Source organism: Chiroxiphia lanceolata, chromosome 22, assembly GCF_009829145.1.
Source record: "Chiroxiphia lanceolata isolate bChiLan1 chromosome 22, bChiLan1.pri, whole genome shotgun sequence".
NCBI classification, from domain to species: Eukaryota; Metazoa; Chordata; class Aves; order Passeriformes; family Pipridae; genus Chiroxiphia; species Chiroxiphia lanceolata.
In genome coordinates, this window is record NC_045658.1 from 1,800,911 (window position 1) to 1,822,455 (window position 21,545).

General features: G+C 52.7%; 1 protein-coding gene across 1 annotated transcript in view; it reads right to left on the reverse strand.

Annotated features, from left to right (window-relative positions):
* The window catches only part of EPHB2 (EPH receptor B2), a 124,708-nt gene that overhangs the window by 16,589 nt on the left and 86,574 nt on the right, over positions 1–21,545 (reverse strand). Inside the window, 4 exon segments of the mRNA XM_032709081.1 lie at positions 140–255; positions 369–477; positions 1,063–1,225; positions 8,383–8,507. Of these exon segments, the coding sequence (XP_032564972.1) occupies positions 140–255; positions 369–477; positions 1,063–1,225; positions 8,383–8,507 (513 nt within the window).

A 21,545-nucleotide genomic window follows, 5' to 3' on the forward strand; every position in this document is an offset into this window, starting at 1 on the left:
CCAGCCAGCACACAGGGCTGGGGATCAGGGCAGGGATCAGGGGGCTGGCTGAGGGGATGCTCCTGCCCGCACATGCACACCCCAGGAGGCCCCTGAGCCCCCCCCCCAAAACAAGGAATGAGTGAACAGGAACACAAACCGAAGAGCGAGCGGCCCCCCAGGGCGGGCGGGGACCCTCGGTACGTACTGTGGCCACTGGTGTAGTGCTGCAGCTTGTCGGTGTACTCGGAGTCCGCGCGCTCAAAGCCCCTTCTTCTGGAAAGGAAGGGAGACCTGAGCACAGCATGGGCCCTTCCCATCCCCACGCCCTGCCACCCTGTCCCCAGGGACCAGCTCCTGCCCAGCCCTGGTGTGCTCAGGTGACCTACCTGTTGCACACGATGCCGATGACGACCACGGCGATGAGGAACACCAGCCCCGCCGCCGAGGAGCCGATGATGAGCGGCAGCTTCTCCTGGACGCTGGTCTGGTATTCAGCTGGTGCACAGAGAAGAGGGAGTGGGTTAATGTGTCATCCCTCATGAGTTCCTCAAACTCAGAGCAAAGCCCATCACATCTGCATGGCTGTTGCTTCCTCTGGTCCGGGACAGGTGGTGCTGTTTCAGGACTGGGATGTGCCCCAGTAGGCAGGTTGGATGGAGCTGCCCCTTTTGGGAGGAAGACTTAGTCCCATGGATACGTGCTGTGCCTCGTCCTTGGCCTCAGGGCTGGAAAACTGGCTTGGCCTGTTTTATTTAGCAGCACGAATTTAGAAAATTAAGAGCTGGCTCTGCATTTGTCATCACCAGCTGGGCACACAGAAGACATAAAGTTTGCTTCCCCTAACTCCAGCTAAGCAGAGGCATCCCCATGGCAGGAAAGCTGGGCAGAAATCAGACCAAACCATGGGATTGTCTGCATGGACCACCATGGCCAAGCCTCTCTCCAGGTCTTGAATAAAAGCACGTGACTTGTCAACACACCCTTGAAGGGGCTGACAGCAAGAGGATCAGCACTTCTGCCAGTGCATCTCCATGGCTTTCTGGACCCTGTGTCACCTTCACCCAGAGGTGACAGACTCACCTTCAGTCATGGTCTGGAAGTACATCTTCCCACTGTAGCGGCCGTACCCGGCCACAGTCCGTGCCCGCACCTGGAACACGTAGATGGTGCCAGCTTTGAGGTTCTGCACTGCTACAGTGTTGGTGGGGCTCTTCACTGTGGTTGAGTTCAACTCGCTCAGATCCTGCCAAGAAAATACAAACCTGTCGTCAGAAAAACCCGTTCAGAATTGGGTGCTGTGTTTCTGGGGGGAGGAAGGGCAGGAGACCAGGGTGGTGTGGGCAGAGAGGCCACCCCGGGAGAACAAACAGGTCCTTCCTCCTGGCAGGGAGACACAGAAGCAGGGATGTGAGTATGGATATCCCTGGGCTGTCTGGCACCTCTCAGGAAAGGCTCTAAAGGAGGTTTTAGCTAGAAAACTTGAGTTGTTGCTCCAAGCCTTGAGCTCAGTGGGGATGGGAACTGCTTCCCTCTTCTGTGGCCACTTTCTCTTAGCACTGTCCTCCTTCCTCATCCCCTCTTCCTGTGCCTGATCCAGCCTCAGCACCCTCTCCATTTGCTCTTCACCATCTCCCTTTACCTGTGCTGGAGGCAAAGCCCACCTGAACACCGGGTTTTGGACCTCAGGAGAAGTATTTGGATTGCTACCACCCAGAGCCTGCTTCTCCAGGGGCCATGGCCAAGTTACCAAAGCTGGGGAACCCAAGAGCATATTTAAAAGTGATAATGAGACTATTTCCAAACTTTTGTCCTGCCCCTTGTCTGCAGTTCTTCTAGCTGAGGGCTGGAGCAGTCACACCATAATGATACAGGTGGCATTGCACTCGTGTCAGGGATGGATTCATTAGGAATTATGCCCTTAGCTGAGGATCCAGAAGCACTGGTGGACAGGCAGGACCTCCTTGTACAAGAGGACAGGCAGTCCCTGTCCCCCTCCATGGAGAAACCGGACAGCAGAGGAGGATGGGACCACATTCAGAGAGCCTTGAAGGTGGTCAGAGCAAGGTGGCTGGAAGCCTGGCAGGCATGAAGTCCCAAAAGTCAGAGCAAAGCAGTAATCTCTGCTTCTGGAAAACAGAGAGATCTTAGGAAAGCCAAGCTGTGGGCATGAGCCCTGAGAAAAGGAGGAGCAGGTACTGATTTTTGAACCCAGTGTCTGTGGTGATGTTGAAGGTGCTCATCCTTCCTGGCAGGTCAGGCTGCCTTGGCAGGATCACTGGTAAAACAGAGCAGCAGCTGACAGCTCAAAATCTGAGTTGGCAAGTTTACAAATGAGTCCCCTGAGATCTGTCCCTGCAAAGGGTTCAGCAAGCCCAAGGACCCCCCACCCTGCACCCCCATCACTGAGGAGGGGTAACCTCGGGATGCACTGGCAGAAAGTCAGACATGAGGTTTGTGGAACCCCATAAGTGGAAATGAGGGTGTGATCAAGGGACTGGCCTCTGTCCCAGTTCTGAAGTGTCACTGGGGTAGCAGGGAGGGATTTCTGCTTGTCCCACAGGAATGTGAGGTCAGAGTAAAACTCCCAGCAAGGAGAGAGCATCTGCTCCTCCTCACCAACTGCTGCAGTGGACTGCTGAAGGACAGACAGTAATGAAGGGGCAATTAGGAAGAAGGAAGGTCCCACAGAATCACAGAGTCATCAAGGTTGGAAAAGACCTCTGAGATCATTGAGTCCAACCTGTGACCAATCCCCACCTTGTCCCCCAGCCCAGAGCACTGAGTGCCACATCCAGTCACTCCTTGGACACCTCCATGGATGGGGACTCTACCTGGGCAGCCCCTTCCAAAGCCTGACAGCCCTTTCAGTGAAGATATTCCTCCTGATGCCTAACCTGATCCTCCCCTGGCACTGTCTGAGATGATGTCCTCTTGTCCTGTTGTTTGTTATCTGGAAGAAGAGACTGATCCCCACTTGGGTCCACCCTCCTGCCAGGGAGTTGCAGAGAATGATCTTGTGATCATAGAATCATGAAATAGTTTGGGTTGGAAGGGGGCTTGGAGCAATCCAGCCTAGGTGTCTCTGCCCTTGGCAGGGGTTGAAACAAGATGAGCTTCAAGGTCCTTTCCAACCCAAACCATTCTATGATTTTATGAAACACCTGAGAGACCTCCACTACTAACAGTTTTCTCTTCTAAAAGACTGCATCAGTTTTATCCATCTGGATCTGGTGCTGAAGGTTCCTGGTTATCACCAGGGTGTTTGGGAATCAGACTAATGACAAAGAAAAGCTGAAGTACAAATACACACAGATCAAGGGAAGATGAGCACACAGTAAACCCATGGCCTCGTTTGTCTGATCAGGCCCCAGCACTCCCTTGGACCTTTCCCAGGCAGGCCAGGAGAGAAATAGGTCAGGAAATGTTTACAGCTTTAGAGCTCAAGGGCTTGGATCAATCCTCCCAGGCCCTTGGATGGCACTAACAACATGGTAGTTTTAAAATCATTTTATCCAACTCTTTTGAAGAGCCTCATCCCTGCTCCTGGAGGACTTTAAATTGAACGTAAAGGGGCAGCCCACAAGCTGGTTGATAGCCTGGGAAATCGATGTGTGCCTGTCCCAGGAAGGAGTGCTCGTGACTGGGCTCTCCTTTAATCCCAGACCACAAGGAAAAAGCATTTACACCTCTCCACCTTCCCTTATCAAACCTATTCTTTCTCCTTGGCATCACCTCTCCAGAACCTGTACATTCACCTCAAACACTTCTTTCGTCCCTCTGGGCTTCTCCAGCAGGTCCAGGGCAACCAAGGTGGTTCAAAATCCAAGTCCAAGCTGTTTTGTTGCAGAGATTTGTGGTGTTTGGTTTTTTTTTTCCTGCTGATTTTGGTTTGTGTTTGTAATTCCCAATTCAAAATAACACACTTATTTCCTCTTAGGTTTGATTTTGAGTCCTCATCTGGTTCCCCTTCCCACGAGTCAAACTGAAGCTGAAACCAAAGTCTGATCAACAGAGAAAGAGTTTCTTGAAATCCTTTCAAGTAGGCTGTGAAACACCAAAAGGACTTGCAAAAACTGCTTCTAAAATGTCACATTTAAAAAAAATAAAAAAGCCAAGGAAAAATGTCAACTGGCTTAATTTGGCAGAGAGCTCCTGTGTGCCTGAACAGCCCAATCTGCCATGATCAGACCATCACACACAGCTGAACTTCAGCCCTCATGGCATGGGGGATGCTCAGGTGTGGGGAGAGGGTCCTGCCAGCCACTCTGGGGGTGGATCCGTGGGGTCTGCAGAGCCTTGGACTCTCATGGGGGCTTCACATCTCGAGAGCATTCGTCCTCTCAGCCAGGTATCCAGTCGTGTGGGGCAAGGGGAAATGGCCTCAAGCTGTGCCAGGGGAAGTTGGGGTTGGATATCAGGAAAAATTTCTTCATGGAAAGGGTGGTCAGGCGTTGGCATGGGCTGCCCAGGGCAGTGGTGGAGACACCAGCCATGAAATTGTTCAATAAAACAAGCAGATGTTGCACTTGGCAATATGGTTTAGTGGGCATCGGGGTGAAGGTAGGACTTAATGATCTTGGAGGTCTTTTCCAACCTTAAATATTCCCTGATTCCATGATACTAAGTGCTAAGAGTGTTTGGATGCCTCTCACAAGAAAACTGAGTCCTAGACAGTGGGCAGTCCAGGACAGTGGACAGGCCCAGTGTGGGCCCCAGGCAGGGACTGGGAATGCAGGAAAGCTATCCCAGGTCTCCCTGGCAAGGTTTCCTCTTCATCTCCTTGATCTCACAGTTTTCCCCAGACAGAGCCCACTCCAAGGATTTGGGTAGCATGAAGGGGGAATGGCCATCCCAGCTCTCACTCCATCCTGGGGACAGGTGGGAAATGCCAGGCAGCAGCTTTGGCTCTGAGCTCAGGGATTCTGGTGTCCAACGCTGCAGGATGGAATCAAAAAACTCAGAGAATCATGGAATGGTTTGGGTTGGAAGGGAACATCTCACTGCACCTCCCTGAAGTCCCCTGAGCCAGCCCAGGAGCAGCACTTCCAGCATCCTTGGTCCAAGCCCTGAGGACACCCCATCCTGGGGCTGTTGGGCTCTGACCAGAAGCTCCCAGGCACCACAAGAGCTCTGCTCCCACCTCCAGCTCCAGCTGGCACAGGTCACCTCTCCCAGCCAGCCCAGGAGACATCAAAGGGCTCCTTTGCCTCCTAAACTATTACACTGGTGACCAAACTGGGCTGAATGTCTTCAAACATTTACAAAATGAGTATAATCAAGCCCAATCATTTTGCATAACGAGGAGAGCTGATTACCCTTTGCAGTGCTTGACACCGCAGTGGGTCTCCAGTTCCCACACTCTGGGATGAGTTTGGCAACTTTGGCCAAAAAAATTGCTCTGCCCTTTCTACCTGAAGACAATACACACTTCTTTCAATAAGGCAAATGTTGGCAGGTACCTCTTGGAAGTGGAAAAAAGCCACATTAAAAAACACAGAGAGCAGCCACGTCAGGCAGGGTTCGCACAACAACCTGCACTGATTCGCTCCAACTCCACGTGAAAGCAACTCTTAATGTTGCCTTTGTACAGGCACCTTTAATAACACCTAAGAATAGCAATGTTGTAAATAATCTGTGAAAAGGGAAACAAAAATATGTCTTTGTTTCAGGTATTGTGAGCGGCTCTTTTCAGTCAATGCTAAAATAATTTCTTCCAATTTTTTTTTTTAATTTAATTTATGTCTTTACATAGAAGAGAATCGGTTCAAAATGAAGAGCCAAGGTACTTTTTATACAAAATGTGTGTGCTGCTATTCGTCACTGGAGCTATTTTCATGAAAATAAAACATAATTTTCTACTGGGGGAAAAAAAAAATTCCAGTGGAAACAACTTAAACAGCTCCAGAGATCTTTGCTGAGCATTCAGAAGCATGAGGGACAGTTTCCAGTGAAATATTCGGAAGGAAGTCACCTCTGCAGAGACTGGCAGTGGACTGAGAACACACCTGGGGTGTATCACACACCCCATCCAACTGCAAGATTGATGGGAAGTAGGGGAAGAGCACAGCAGAGCCAAAGCCCTGCATTTTGGGAGTGTTCCCAGGCATCCAGTAAATGGCTTTCAATTGCAAAACTCAGCCCTGCAGTGGCCAGACCAACCTGGGATTCAGGGACTAACCTGGGATTCAGGGACCAACCTGGGATTCAGGGACCAACCTGGGATTCAGGGATTAACCTGGGATTCAGGGATTAACCTGGGATTCAGGGACTAACCTCTGGCCCATCAGCCCGAGCAGGACAGAGTGTCCTTGTGTACATACACACATCCCTTGCTTGGGGAGGAGTCATAGCCCTCCTGTTCTTCAACCAAAGAAACAGAAAAAAAAGGTACCATGAGGTTTAGATGACTCTGCCCCTCTGCTCTGCTCAGGTGAGACTCCTCTGCAGAGCTGCCTCCAGCCCTGGGGGCCAAGCACAGGAGGGATGTGGAGCTGCTGAAGAGAGTCCAGAGGGGCCATGGAAATGCCCCAAGGGCTGCAGCCCCTCTGCTCTGGAGCCAGGCTGGGAGAGCTGGGGGTGATCAAATGGAGAAGGGAAACTCCAGGGAGACCTGAGAGCCCCTTGCAGGGCTGAAAGGGGCTCCAGGAGAGCTGGAGAGGGACTTGGGACAAGGGATGGAGGGACAGGACAAGGGGAAATGGCTTCCCACTGCCAGAGGGCAGGTTAGATGGGATATTGGGAAGAAATCCTTCCTTGTGAGGGTGGTGAGGCCCTGGCACAGGTTGCCCAGAGAAGCTGTGGCTGCCCCATCCCTGGGAGTTCAGGTTGGACAGGGCTTGGAGCAACATGGGATAGTGGAAAGTGTCCCTGCTCATGGCAGGGGGTGGGATAAGATGAGCTTTAAGATCCCTCCAACCCAAACTCATTCTGGGATGATTCCATAAGTCTATGAAATACCAGGACAGAGAGCACCCAGCACGTGGGGCTGCTTGTGTTGTCCTCTGTGCTCTCTCCCTGATGCCTGAGAGTGGCTTGAGCCACTTGTCCCTGTCATCAGGGACACAGTGCCCTAAGCTCTGACAACACTCACCTGTGGCTGCCTGCAAAGACTGACCAGCACCAGCAGCACAATGTTTTAGACAAAAATTCCCTTTATTTACAGCCTCCCCCAGAAAACAGAGGGGAGAGGGATGAAAGAAAGAGGGTGAGAGATTAAGAGAAAGTAAGAGGAGGAGAATGAACTCCTTGAGGTCCTCAGCTTCTACATTGAGGGTCCCCAGGGAACAGACCCCTCTTGCTTTCCAGATCTGTCTTGTTATCTACTCATCTATCTTGCCACATATTCTGGGATCGTTTCCAAGGGTCAAATAAATGGCTGTGATTTATGCAATATAGGTCAGGACCTATTTAACAGCTTACAAAGGAGCACCCCCTCCTCCCTGTTCTCCCTCTGGCTCTTGGTGATGAGAAAATAGGTCACAGGCAGGCAGTGGGGGGGATTAATCATTTCTTCCGGCAACTGCTGGGAAAAATATTTTCAGTTCCATTTAATCATAAAGCTTTTTAATTAGTTAGTTTGCAATTTATAACGTATAATGTTTATAAGCTCTTGTGTAAGGGGGCAGACTCCTGAAAGGAGAAATCTCCTGCTCCCCATCTCCCCTGGGTTGCACGGATGGAGTTCACCAGCAGAGCCTGGCAGGTCCTGGGACTAACACCTACGTGGTCTTCAGGTCTCTAAGCAGCCACACAACTCCAGCCCCATGGGATGGACACCCTGGCATAGTCCAGACTGAAATCCCTCTGCTCTTCTGAGTAGGGAGATGGTGGAAGGGGCACGTTCCTTTGGGATGAAAGAGCCAGAGCTGCAGGACCCCCTCACACCGACCCCATCATGCAGTGTGGAGCCTCCATGGGAGCATGGGACAGGTTCTCCCTGGTGCAACACCGAGGTTCAGGATGCTAAACATATGCCAAACTCACCTTTGGTGCAAATGCATCTAGGGACAGCATTCCATAAAACCTCCAAGATGCGACACCCAAAAAGTGCGCTCTGGCCCTGGACTGGATATTCCCACCAATCCCCATTCTTCCAATACAGGGAAGAGAAAAACCAGACTCTTGGCTACCCAACTCTCCCTGTAGTGGGTCCACCTGCCCCAAGTGCTGTGGAGGTGAAGGGAGAAGGGAGAAGCTCCTCCTGAATGACCAGCAGATTTTCCACACTTGGGTCACTGGGACTGGAGTCTGGAGGGCTGATGGCCACTGCCACCCACATGGCCAAGTGCAGCAAGAGAAGTAACCTGCTGATCAGCCAAGTGCTGTAGCTGGTGTTACACCCCTAAGCAGAGCTCTGTACCCCCTCCTCTCCCCAAAATCTGTGGGTGATCCCTGTGGTACCTTCTCGTAATACTGCAGCTCGTAGTCCAGGATGACTCCGTTGGGTTGGTCAGGCTGGGACCAGGAGAGGGTGATGCTGTCAACGGTGCGGCTCACCTGGTGCATGATGGACACAGCAGAAGGAGCTGGAAGAAAGAGAGCAAGAGAGGGACCTCAGTCAGACACCAGCACAGGTGGGACCCACAGCCCAGGCTGGAGGCAGGCAGGTGTTTGGTTACTGATGTTTGGAGCTCTGGAATTCACTCCCAGTTCAGTGGTCAGGAGATCCTGGATTTTGCTGTTTGTAGAGAACAGTTAGGGAAGGAAAAAAATGTTTCCACTGAGTTTGTAATTAGAAAACACATAGGGCAGTGTTTCCAGCAGGAAAACGCGTAATTTCAAGGCAAAACAAGCCCAGGGTTGGAGCAAGCACAGCATTGTTCCAGCTGGGAAAAGCCCCACCAGCCCAGTAACACGCAATCCTTCCCGCTTGCCATGGGGAAATCGGGGGCTTTGCACTTTGCCATTTGCATAGGGAAGCTTTCCAAGGCTTGGGAGGAGCTTCCCAAGTCTCTGGAGGGCCTGGGAAGCTCCTCCGCTGGGCGTGCGGGGTCTGCGAGCTGCACACGCCAATCACGGGAGGTGCATCCAGCACATCCAGCAGCGTGAGCAGGCAACACAAACCTGACCTGACACGCTGACAATGCAGAGCCGCCCGGCTGGTGCTGGCTCCTGCAAACAGCACCCCCCAGATGCCACTTGTCCCACGGGCACAAAGGGCCCTTCCCGGGCAGCTGCCACAGCGTGGCCCCCGCGTCGCCGCCGTGGCTTTGACACGGGGCCAGGTGGGAACAGGGCTGGTGCCACGCCGTGGGAAAGCTGTCCTGGGGAGCTGTTCTGACAGGCCCGTGGGGCAGGGACCACGGCGTGGAGCTGCCACCTCCCTGGGAAACTCCGACCAGCTCTGATCCTGCTGCGGAGCCTGGGGCAGGTGAGCCAACAGCCCGGGTTGCTTGTAATCCAGCTGGATCAGGAGGCTGCAGAGCTCATCGGGGCTGAAGGTGTGTCAGGGGAGGGTCAGGTTGGATCTCAGGAAAAGGTTCTTCCCCCAGAGGGTGGTTGGGCACTGAACAGGCTCCCCAGGGCAGTGGTCACTGCCCCGAGGTCGAGTTTGGACAACGCTTTCAGGGACACATTGGGATTGCTGGGGTGCCCTGTGAAGGGCCAGGAGTTGGACTGGATGATTCTTGGGGGTCCCTCCCAGCTCAGGATAACCTGTGATTCTCTGGTTCTAGGTACTGACAGCAGAGATGCCACAGCACTGCAGGATCAGCCACCCACCCTTGCTGGAGGGCTGACACACACATGGGTGCCTGTGCTGCCTCCTCTCCTCTGCACTGAGAGCAGCGAGCTGAGCACCTTGCCCACCCTGCCCACCTTGCCCACGGCACTGCTGACACATCCACATCAGTCCAAGGCCTTTCCAGACCTCACCCAGCGCCAGCCCTGCCCTGGAGAGTGTGAACTGCAGCCGAGCGTTAGCCCTGGCACGTCTGCCAGCACAGACTCACTGCTCCAGCAGCTCCAGGGCAGAGGGGAAGCCTCAGGGGTGGGAGAGGACTGGAGCAGGAGCATGAAAGCTTCCCCATCGCTTGTATGCTAGGCCTGGATACAAATGGATGCAGAGAGGTTTGCACTCAGATGGGCTTTTACCAAGTCCAACCCTTTCAATATTTCATGAAGAATAACTCATTTGACAGCTCTGAGACGCAGCTCAGAGGAGCAGCACATAAAGCAATGCCTCACACCTATCCCCAGGCTGGCTCCCCTTGGCATCCTGGGCAGCAACAGGAGCTGTGCCAGCTGGGATTGCAGCAGTAGGACCATGGTACTTGGACCAGTGTGGCTCCAGAGTGTTCCTGCACAGCACTGCAAGGAATTACTATGGAGCTGCTCCTCTCAAATACACCCACAAAAGCCAGTTTTCTGATCCACCATCTGCCTCTTCACTGCTGGTTTTCTGGACTCAGAGCATTGCAGCTCCCAGGATGTTCCATGTCTGTGTGCCAAGGGGCTGGGTATGGGTAAAGCCACCACACTGCTGCCTGGGTTTCCCTTCACCTGCCTGGGTTTTCCCACTCCTGAAGGAATCCTGATGTGTATTAGCTTCAGCAGTGTTGCCAGGACTTAGTAGTTTTGTCCAGAACTTAGTAAAACTGAAGGAGGGCAGAGGACTTCCATCATTGGAAATGTTCAAGGCCAGGTTGGAGCAAGCTGGTCTAGTGGTAGGTGTCCCTGCCCATGGTAGGGGGTGGAATGAGATGAGCTGTAAGCTCCCTTCCAACCCAAACAATTCTGGGATCCTAACAGATCCTGAGACTAATCCTTCCATCCATTCCTGGCGAAGCCAAGCCCCATTACCCACCAGTCTGAAACCTTCTGCATCACCTCAGCCCCCCCCTTGCTCCATGGACAAAGCATTGCCTCCCTCCTGTCCCACTGCTTCAGGCCACATCTTTACACACTCCTGGGAATAGCTTCTCATGCTGGTGCTAAGATAAAACACAGGTAACATTTCTGGAGCCTGTCAGCTCTTGCTGGAGCTTGCTGCTTCCCTGTCAACACAGATTTCATAGGACATCTGTGATTTTCAAGACATTTATCTCTCTCTGGAGCCAAGCCTTGGAAGGGAGATGTGACTACGCTCCAGGTGCCCTGCAGCTTGGAAGGGACTGGACTGAGGGGGGAGCACAGCCCGGGGTCTCTCTGGCATCTGCTCTGGGAACTGATCCCACACTCGTATGGGCCATCCCAGGACAGGGGCTGCACAGACCTGTCCCACTGGGATGTGGCAACATCCCATGATTTAGACAGGCTATTTCAGGACAGGGGCCACACACAGACAGACCTGTCCCACCACAGCAATTGGATGTGGCCACACCTCGTGATTTAGACATAGGTTCAATGGTCTTGCAGCTGGAGAAGCTCCTCAGCTTCAGGTTCCTCCTGGTGGGAGTGAGGTCTCTGGGATGTTGCTCTTCCAGTTCCATGCACTCCACAATCTGGGAGTACACGGATTCTGCAAGGGATCTCCTGCTTCTCCAGGCTGTGCTGAGGAAGCTGCACAAGGTATCCAACTCCAGGAAGACGTGTGTGACTCATTTGTGAGCAGCCAGGCCAGGCTGCTGTGTACCTGGGGAATCCGCCCCAGTCTGGCCCAGGAAAAGACCCAAATGGATGAGGTGGAGCTCATCTGATGAGCCTTAATGAGGCAAATGTGCTGCATGGTGGGAGGAGGCAGGTGAGATGAATGACTCCAGCATCTTCAGCGCTTTTACTACACCTGGGGCAAGGCAGTGTCTCTGGATGGGCAGGAACCTCCCCACTGTCTCCTCAGAAACCACTCCTGTTATCACAGACACCAGGGGAGTGCACAGGAGTAAAATCCCAGGAAGATTCAGGTCAGAAGTGACCCCTGGATGTTTCTGGTCCAAGTACATGGCAGAGTAATTTCAAAATCAGATCACTTTGCTCAGGACTGTGTCCAGCTGGGATCCAAACACATCCATGACAGTAAATCCCATGGGCTCTCTGAGCACCAGCCTCACTCTTGTGGGGAAGAAGCTTTTTCTCACATTCCACTGGAACTCTGCTCATTGTCCCTGGTGTCCCTTTCTACTGTCATCTTCACTGTGCACCTCTGGGGAAAATTGGGCTCTGTCTTCTCTTTAAACACCCTCAATTTAAACATCCTCAATTTTCACCAAGAGAGCACTGAACTCTGCAAAGCCACAAAACGTGGTCACACCTTGACCCCAGATGGGGACCTGGGGTGCAGAGAGAGGCTCCCAGTTCTGTGAGTCAGGGATGGGCTGGGACTGGGTGTCTGAGTTTGAAACCAGTTTATAGTGGAGTCAGCCAGACCTCAAGAGTGACTTTCCCAGGTGTAGTTGGGAGAAAAAGCTTCAGCTGGATCATGACACACGTCCAGAGAGGTGACTGTGCCCTGTGACACACAGAGGAGATCAGATATGGAGCGTCCCCACTCTCAGAGCCACAATCATCCTGAGACATCACCCATGAAGGTGTGAGCAGAGGCAGATTTATCCCAATGGTGTCTCCTGGTGTAGCAACACTGCAAAAAATAAACAGAGCTTCATTCCACAGAGGATGGAAACACTTCTCATGACTGAAGCCCTTGAGCCCCAACGTCATTTTGAGGCGAAACGATCATTTCAGCCCTTGAAAGGCACTTTTCTGCATCCTCTTTGTCAGGGTATGGCCTCAGATTCCTCTGAGTGGAGCCCTGTGGCTTCTTCAAATTGCTGGAGAAATAAACCAAGCCAAAACCACCTCTGGAGTGTAAAACAAGCTTAATGAAAATCCACTAAAGTCTCTCATGTGAGAGGAGGAATGTGAGGGACATTTCCATGGTCATCATCCCAAGCCCCCAGATGGCCACAGGACACTGATCACAGCCAGACCCTTGATGTATCCCCTCTCTATCAGTACCTTTCTTGTCTTTTTGATTAACTCCAGATATAAAATGACAATTTTTGACCATAAAGCAAAATCTTTCTCTGCCACATCCCCGTAAATGAGGTCCCCTCCTCTGTGTCCTGCCTCCCAGGTGTTGTAGCTGAGGCATATCCAGCATTTTAAAGCATGAATTCTGAAGGGAAAAAAAGGAGAAAAAAAAAGAGACCAAAAGTGATGCTCTGGGCCCTGATTATGAAGCTGAAGTCAACTCTATGAAATTCTACAAAAGAGCTTTTTCTTCTTTTAAGAAGAGCTTTTGCCAAAGATCCTAAACAGGCACATCTCTCTTTCCAGGCTTACGTCCTTGATGGAAAGTATGTCCAGGTTTTACTCTGAGTTGCTCCAAGAGGATGTTGTGACATGCAGGCCAACACGCCCCTGGGCAAGGACCCAGAGAGCTGCATGGCCACCAGCCCCATGGGCTACTTAAGCAGCCTCTGCTAAGAGAAACCAAAACCCCAGGTGGCCCAGATCCATCACCCAGAGGCAGCTTAACCAGAACTGATCCTCCACAAGAGGCTTTGGATTCTGTAACTAAGGATTTGCCTGATCTCCTGTAGGGACAAAGGGGTGTGTTGGTCACACAGTGAAGCCTCAGGCTTGCCATAGCCATAATTTTACTTTTGTACGAGGATTTAGTTCTTTTGAGCTTGCTGGAAATGATAAAAAAAAAGATTAAGGGAAAGAGGGAAATGGAAGAAAATAAGAAGGAAAGAAATGTGAGTTTTCCAGGAAAAACAGTCACTTCTCAATGACAGAAAAAGCTGAAAGAAGGTCACACCAGCTGCAAACCCCAGGGTGGAACGAAGAGTCAGTGCAAGAACATGGCAATTCAGGAGAAAATTGGGAAAAGCTTCCATAACACCCAGGTCTGAACATCCACATGAGACTGGCCACGGAGCCCAGGCAGAGTTAGAAACAGCTGAAATGCTTGTGGTTGACCCTGTGAGTATGTTTTGGACACAGACCCCACTTCTTCGAGGACTTCAGATGATGATGAGCCCACAGTGGCTCTGGGGAGTTTTCCTGAAGCTCTCTTTGAAAACACAACTATTATTCTCAGGTTGAAATTTATGGACTTCACTTTCCAACTGCTGGGACTTCTCTGGGTTTTGGAGCTAAATGGAGGAGGGACTAGAAACAGAATTTTGTCCTCATGGAAGAACTGAAAGATAATGAAAATATTTACTTTTTTTCCATGGCAGAAGGGATGGAACTGGATGATTTTTAGGTTCCCTTCCAACCCAAACCAGTCTATTATTCTATGATTCCCTTCTGTTACCAAAGTAGACTGAGTTTCTTGAGCACTTTCATCCGCCCACATATCTACCTAATGACTCTCTCCTCAACATTTTCCAATTTTTTGTTAACCCCCTTTTCAGACATAAAACTCAAAACTGAGCTCAATAGCCAGGATCTGCCTCTCAGCTCCAGAGACAGCATCCAACTCCTCGCTCAGGTTTGATATCCCTGGGTGTCCAAGATCACAGAATATGCTGAGGTGGAAGGGACCCACAAGGATCACCCAGTCCAATCCTCAGCCCTGCAAACATCCATCCCCAAGAGTCACACTCTGTCCCCCAGAGGATCATCCAAACACTCCTGAGCTCTGGCAGCCTTGGGGCTGTGCCCACTGCCCTGGGGAGCCTGGGCAGTGCCCAACCAGCCTCTGGGGGAAGAACCTTTTGCTGAGATCCAACCTAAAGCTCCCCTGATACAACTTCAGACCATTCCCTGGGGTCCTGTCTCTGGTCCCCACAGAGCAGAGCTCAGTCTCTTCCCCTCCTCTGCCCCTCCCCAGGAAGGTGGAACTGCACTGAGGTCTCCCCTCAGTCCCCTCTTCTCCAGCTGAACACCCCAAGTCCCCTCAGTGTCCTCACACGGCTTCAAATCAAGGCCCTTCCCCATCTCTGTTGCCTCCTTTGGACACTCTCTAATGGCTCAATCTCTCCCTTCCATTGTGTCCCCCCAGACTGCCCCAATATTGAGGTGAGGCCGCCCCAGGGCAGAGCAGAGCGGGACAATCCCCTCCCTGGCCCGGCTGGCAATGCTGGGCCTGGTGCCCCCAGGACAGGGTTGGCCCTCCTGGCTGCCAGGGCCACTTCCCTGGCTCAGCCCAGCCCTCAGCCAGCTCTGCAGAGCTGCTGTTCCCTCTCCACAGGGCACGTCCACTGTTTTTTTCAGCTGTGTCCACTGAGCTGGAGGGATGAGGTGGCTGCTGCTTCCTCACTCCTTGCCCCTCCCTGCAGCTCAGGGTCAGACCCAACCCCAGGGGACTGAGGCTGTTGCAGCATTCCTATCACACCCTGTGTCCTGCTGGGAGAGGGGTGAGAGACCCTCGATCCATCCAAAATTAGTGTAATTGGTAAAACTGCTCTGTAAAGCTTAGGCAATTCATTATGATAAAGCTGACAAAAAAGCAGCAGGGGGACATCACACAATGAAGAATTGTTTTGGGGCAATGGGAAAGAAATAGGCCCATTTTCCTCCTTGATTTATGCCTCTGAGTTGTTTTGAGGGTTCTTAGGCAGCTCCCACCCCAACCCACCCCACCACACCACAACTCTGAACAGGACCAGGAGCCTCGGGACATCTGCTGAGGCACCTTCCTCTTTTATTCAACAAGAGCTTCCATCTAGGAACTGTTCCTTTCTCCCAGACTTGCTTTTTCAATATCCTAAGGAGATCTCCCTCCTATCCCATCTCTACCTGCCCCATCCCTGGAAGTTGGACTTGGAGCAACCTGGTCTAGTGTAAGGTGTCCCTGTCCATGGCAGGGGTGGAACGAGAGGAGCTTTAAGGTACCTTCCAACCCAAACCAGTCTGGGATTCTGGGATTCTGGGATTCAGTATATTCTGGTTCACCCCATCCCAAGGCACACACCAGGGCTCCACACATCCTTATTGCTAACAGACTGATAGCAGGAGCCAATTTTCTGTGTCTTAGGCCACCACAACTGCCAGGGGCTGTGGCTGCCACCAGTTTTTAGGAGGTCTGGCTCCCAGTGAGGTGATGCTATGGAACAAGCCCACCTCCAGTTACACACTGGACAATGTCCATGGCACTCCAGGGTCACTTCCAAGCCTGTGGAAGGTCACAATGTGCAGGCTGGGAAGCTGGACTGCTGGTGTAAAGGGAATAAAATGGGAAAAGACAGTGCCATCAGCCAAGGATGCAGCCAGGGAGCAGCCCAGGGGCTCAGACTCCACTGGCAGCATCGTCTGCAAATGCTCCCTGGGAGTGCCTGTGGGACTGCGTGGCTCCAGCCTGCTGGGGGACACCAGGACCTTTCCACAGCTTCTCTTTCATCATCTCTATACCCATTTGAAACGCTGCCATGCAATCTGCCCCCCACTTTGCTGCCAGCCCCCCTTCACCTGCCAGTCCCAAGGCTCAGCCGCTCACTTCTTGCCAGACGGTCAGAGCTGTGGAGATCCCGGGAAAATCAAAGACTCCCCATTCCTCCGCTGGCTTAGCTGGGAGAGTCAGGTTACAGGCAGCAAACCCCTATCTCTGATCACACTAATACCACTAACCCATGTCATGTCAGACAGAGTCAACATTTGCTCTGGAAAACACTCACCACAGAGAGAGAGCAAAGCCAGCCCGGCCCGTGGCCTCTCCCCGGCAACACTTTGAAATCACCCAGGGGAAAACTGAGGTGAACAGCTGGAGTTTTCCAGCATCTCCTCAGAGCCCTCCTGACAGATCTTGGTCCCTGGAGTGTCAGGTTACCGGACTGGGGGAACTGCTTTTATTATAGGAGGGTCAGCAGGGAATTCTGGCATTTTCAATTACCCCCGAGCAGCAGCGGGCTGCGATCCGGGGTCAGATTAACTGCCTGACCCCCAGCTGAAGACAGAGTGGCAGGGAAATGCACCATGATGCTGCAAGGCACCAGCCAGTCCAGAGGCCATGGGACAGGGCCCTGAATGGGGAGATGTGGGGGGAGAAAGTTGTTCAGAGCATCTGGCAGGGATGCCTGTGACTGCCCTGCCAGTGTGGACTTGGAAAACCTTGGGGGAAGGGGGCAAGCTTCCCTCCCACTGCCTCCACCCAGGGACTCAGTCTGATTGGGTGACCCAGGTAGCTCCAACATGTGGGGAACAGGATTCTCTGGGAGTCTATTCCTCAGTACAAGGTTCTCAGAGCTCCTCCTGCACTTGGAGCCCGCTGCAGAGAGGCTGAAAGGTGACACTGTGCAGTGGTGCTGTGATCCCTCACGGAGCAAGGGCCTCCCTGACCTTGAAACCACAGGGCTTGGTGACATCTAGGCTGGGATCCAGACTCCAGCAGCACTTGAAAAACTGTGTTTGAAGTGGCAGGAGCACACAGGGCCTCTGTGCAAGGCTTCAGGAAGTTGAAGTAGGCACAGGGGGTATGGGGACTGACCTCTGTTTCCCCAGCAAGGGCAGAGTGGAAATCCACGACAACTCACTGCCCACTTTCCCAGAGACCTGGATGTCTTGCACCAGTATCTCACCTAAAGGACACCTAACCCAAAGCAGCCCTCCTTGCCCTACAGCACCCCAGTCCCCACAAGGTCCCCAGCAGGTGATTGGCACTGAGCATGGACCCACTCTCCCCAGTCCAGATCCTACCAAGGCTCCAGTTCTTTGTGCTCCTACCGAGCTCAGAGTCCAAGCACATCCAGGTACTGAATTGAAAATGATTTCTCTGATTAAAACCTTCCTTATGCTTTTCTCAGTCAAGTTCTCTCCTGCCATTGAAGCCTCGTGGGCTTTTGTGCCATGGGCCCTCCCGGGGAATGGATTTGAATTTGAGATGCCTTCCTCCAATGTGAGCACTGGAAGCACCATAGGGAGGAACATCTGGATGAGGAAGGGAGGAAGGGAAGCTTCTCCTGACCTGCCCTCCATGGGGACCCTGGTGACCCTGCTTTGTGTGTAAAGTCAGGCTGGAGACCTCCAGAAGCCCCACCACCAGCACTTGTGTGTGTGTGACTCTCTCCTGCTAAAGGGGTTCACTATTCCTTGGACTATTATAACATTTGACCACCCAATTCCTTACCCAGTCCCACCCCTGCGACGGCATTTCAGGAGCCACACACTTTTGGAATCAATACTCTCCAGCAGAAGCTGAGGAAAGCAGGGGGTGACAGACAGGACTGGGACTCTTAAATAAACAATATTTGCCCTTAAAGCAGCAAAATCCTCAGGTCTGGGGTATTCCTGGTCTTGCTGGAGCTCTGGAAGGCCGGTGCTTTGCAGAGTGTGAGGTTTTTGTCCCCGAGGTTCCTGGCAAGGTGGCCCCATCAGGCTGGTGCCCACACTGTGTCGAGTGTCTGGAAAACTTCCCAGTGGGCCCGGCCTCCAGCTCCTTGAGTCTGTAACTACAGAACGCTGGAAAATCTTAAGAACATGGCAAAGCTGGCCCTGGCTCTGGCCCCACTTGGATCAAGGCAGGCTTTGGTGTAGATTACAGACTTTAAAGCAGTTGTTAATGCCACAAGCCCAGCGACTTGGCCCAGGCAGCCGAAGGCTTTGGCTTGTCTTTGAGCTCTTTGTTTAATGGGGTTTGCAGTGCCCATTTGCCATGTGCCACTGGGCTGTGGAGGAGGGCAGGGCTTTGTTCCCACACTGAAGAGGTGCTCCAGAGGATCCTGGCACCCCCTCATGTGCTGATGGAGAGGGCTGGGTTTACCCAGTGCCAAGGTTGTTCCCACCTCCTGCCCCCTCTCCATCTGCTCTGGATCAGGGACGTGATGATCATCAGCAGAAGGGTAGCAGGAATGCTGGCAGGAGCCAGACCCCCACGCCTCCAACTTGCCCCCCAGATTTTTCCATAAAATGATACTTTTCCCAGAAAATGCCAATTAATTGCAATGAAAACTGTCCTCAGGAACAGCCTGATCAGAATTCAAATATAGAAAGCTCAGAGTAGAGGAAATATTTCTTGAAAGAGTCAGGCCTGTGCAGAGCATCCACAGAATCCCAGAATGGTTTGAGTTGGAAGGGATACTAAAGCCCATCTCATCCCACCCCCTGCCATGGGCAGGGATACCTTCCACTAGCCAGGTTGCTGCAGCCCCTGTCCAACCTGGCCTTGAACACTCCCAGGGATGGGGCAGCCACAGCTTCTCTGGGCAACCTATACCAGGGCCTCACAACCCTCACAGCCAAGAATTCCTTCCCAATATCCATCTAACCTGCCCTCTTGCAGTGGGAAGCCATTCCTCCTTGTCCTGTCCCTCCACTCCTTGTCCAAAGTCCCTCTCCAGCTCTCCTGGAGCCCCTTCAGGCCCTGCAAGGGGCTCTCAGGTCTCCCTGGAGCTTTCCTTCTCCAGGTGAACCCCCCCAGCTCTCCCAGCCTGGCTCCAGAGCAGAGGGGCTCCAGCCCTTGGAGCATCATTCCCTTAGACCCACTGAGTCTTGTTAATTTTTGACTGAACTTGTTCCCTTTCCCTCTTGTATAATAAATTCCACCAGGCCCTCTGTGTGTGGTGACAAAATTTTGAAGTATCAAGTTTTTTTCTCAGAAAGAGCATTTCCTGCCAGCCCTACAAATGCAGCTGCCTTCTGCACATCTGCCAGCATCAGGGATGGATATGGAATGGGCTTGGAGGGACAGGCACAGTGAGCCCCTTCCTGCCTGAGCAGTGCCAGGCAGAGACTCATCATTTCCCACAGACAGAGGGGAGCACTGAACCCCAGGGACCCTGAGAGGGACCAAGGACACCTGGCCAGGAGGCTGCAGGAACCTCTTTGCTACAACCACCCATTACAACCCAACAACGGCACCAGGGAGCAAGCATCACCCCCCCCCCCCAGGGAGTGCTCAGCTGTTCCAGACTGGAACCCTGGAACTGGCCTCCAGTGTGTCCCTGCCTCCAGTGTATCCCTGCACTTCTCTGTGTCCCTGCCTCTCCTGTGTCCCTGAATCTGTGAGTCCCTGCCTCTCATGTGGTTCCTGCATCCCGTGTGACCCTGCATTCTCTGTGTCCCTGAATCCTGTGAGTCCCTGCCTCTCCTGTGTCTCTGCCTTCAATGTGCCTCTGCATTTTGTGTGTCCCTGCCTCTCCTATGTCCCTTCCTCCAGTGTGTCTCTGTCCTCTCCGTGTCCCTCCTGTGTGTCCCTGTCTCCAGTGTGTCCCCTTCTCCAGTGTGTCCCTGCCTCTCCTGTGACCCTGCCTCCTGTGTGTCCCTGCCTCTCCTGTGTCCCTGCCTCCCGTATGTCCCTGTGTCCTGTGTGTCCCTGCATTCCGTGTGTCTCTGCCTCTGACACCCCCACCTGCCCCAGGGCTGGCACTCAGAACCTGCACAAGAAGCCACAGCCCATGGGCCATGTTTCCCAAGAGCAGCAGGAAAGGTAAATCACCCCCTCTGGAACACAGGAGCAAAAGGTGAGCTCTGGAGCCTCTCCATCAGCTCCCAGCACTGCACAGAAACAGAGATGGTGACACATTGGGAGAGGCCCTGGTTCACCAGAAGGGACTGTCCACCCCATCCATCATGGACAGGCTTTTGCTTTCTGCCTGAAGTCAGCTCCAGATGCACTGGAACAGGCTTCTGAAGCCCCAAGGCAGGTGTGGGAAAAAATGGAGTAAATTATGCAAAAGATTCATGGAGTACATTATGCAAAGGGAAGCCTGGGAGTCAGCAGGTGGTGGGAGGAGAAGGGCATCTGCCAGGGAAGGTACAGCAGTGCAGCCCAGCCCCTGCTCTGCCAACATTCCCCCCAACTGCCCACCACAGGAGCAGGGAGAGGATCCTGAAGAGCCAGCAGCTGGCAAAGCTCCTGCCATCTGCTGCAGATGGTCTCCAGTGGCAGGGAGAAGGGATTTGGGCATGGCAGGATCTCTCCTGGCACTGCAGGCTGGGGGGGGTGTGCAGTGAAGGCAACAGGCTGAGACAAGTGAGGGGAGGAGGGCAGCAATGGTCAAGCCACATCATGTTTTGGTGGCTGTCAGGGTGAAGGTGGGAGCTGCAGATGAGGGAAAAGAGAAGTGGGAAAGAAGGATGGTAGAACCAGGATGGTGACGTGGGTCCATGGAAGGGAAGGTCTGGATCTTCATTGGGATAAGAGAAGCAGCCACAGGGATGTCAAGGTTTCAGGAGGTTTGGATCCTGGGAGCACATTGGGCAAATTGGTCACATAAACACACCCAGTGAAGTCCCCAAAAGAAGAAGCCTGGGATTTAAGGGATCTCAGGACCTACAGTAGCCCAGCAGACACACTCCAGCTTGCTCTGTCACACGGGCAAACCCTGGCCCGGCTCCTCCATGTGTGAGATGGCTCCAAAGCTCAGAAAATTTCTGCTTTTCCAGCTTTTGTGACAGTTTTCTGCACAAGAAATACCCCACCAGATCTTGAAACATCAAGAAGTATGAGGCTACTTCTCATGGACCTCAGTTAAGTCCCCTCAGTTCAGCCTGATGCTTCCCCATCGGGTCACCCTGGTCTCCCATTCAGGCAGTTCCTGGACAGATTTCACAGAATCACTTCTGGCTTTAGCAGTAGTTTTCCAAATCAAATGTTTTCCTGGTGTCCTGACAGAGTCTACTGCATTTCCTTAGAAAATCAGTGATCTCCTTGGGAAAAGAAAAGGCAAGAACAAGCTCCACAACCTCGAGTACAAGGACCTGATGGGCCTCCTGTCTCTTGATGGCTCATGTCAAGACTA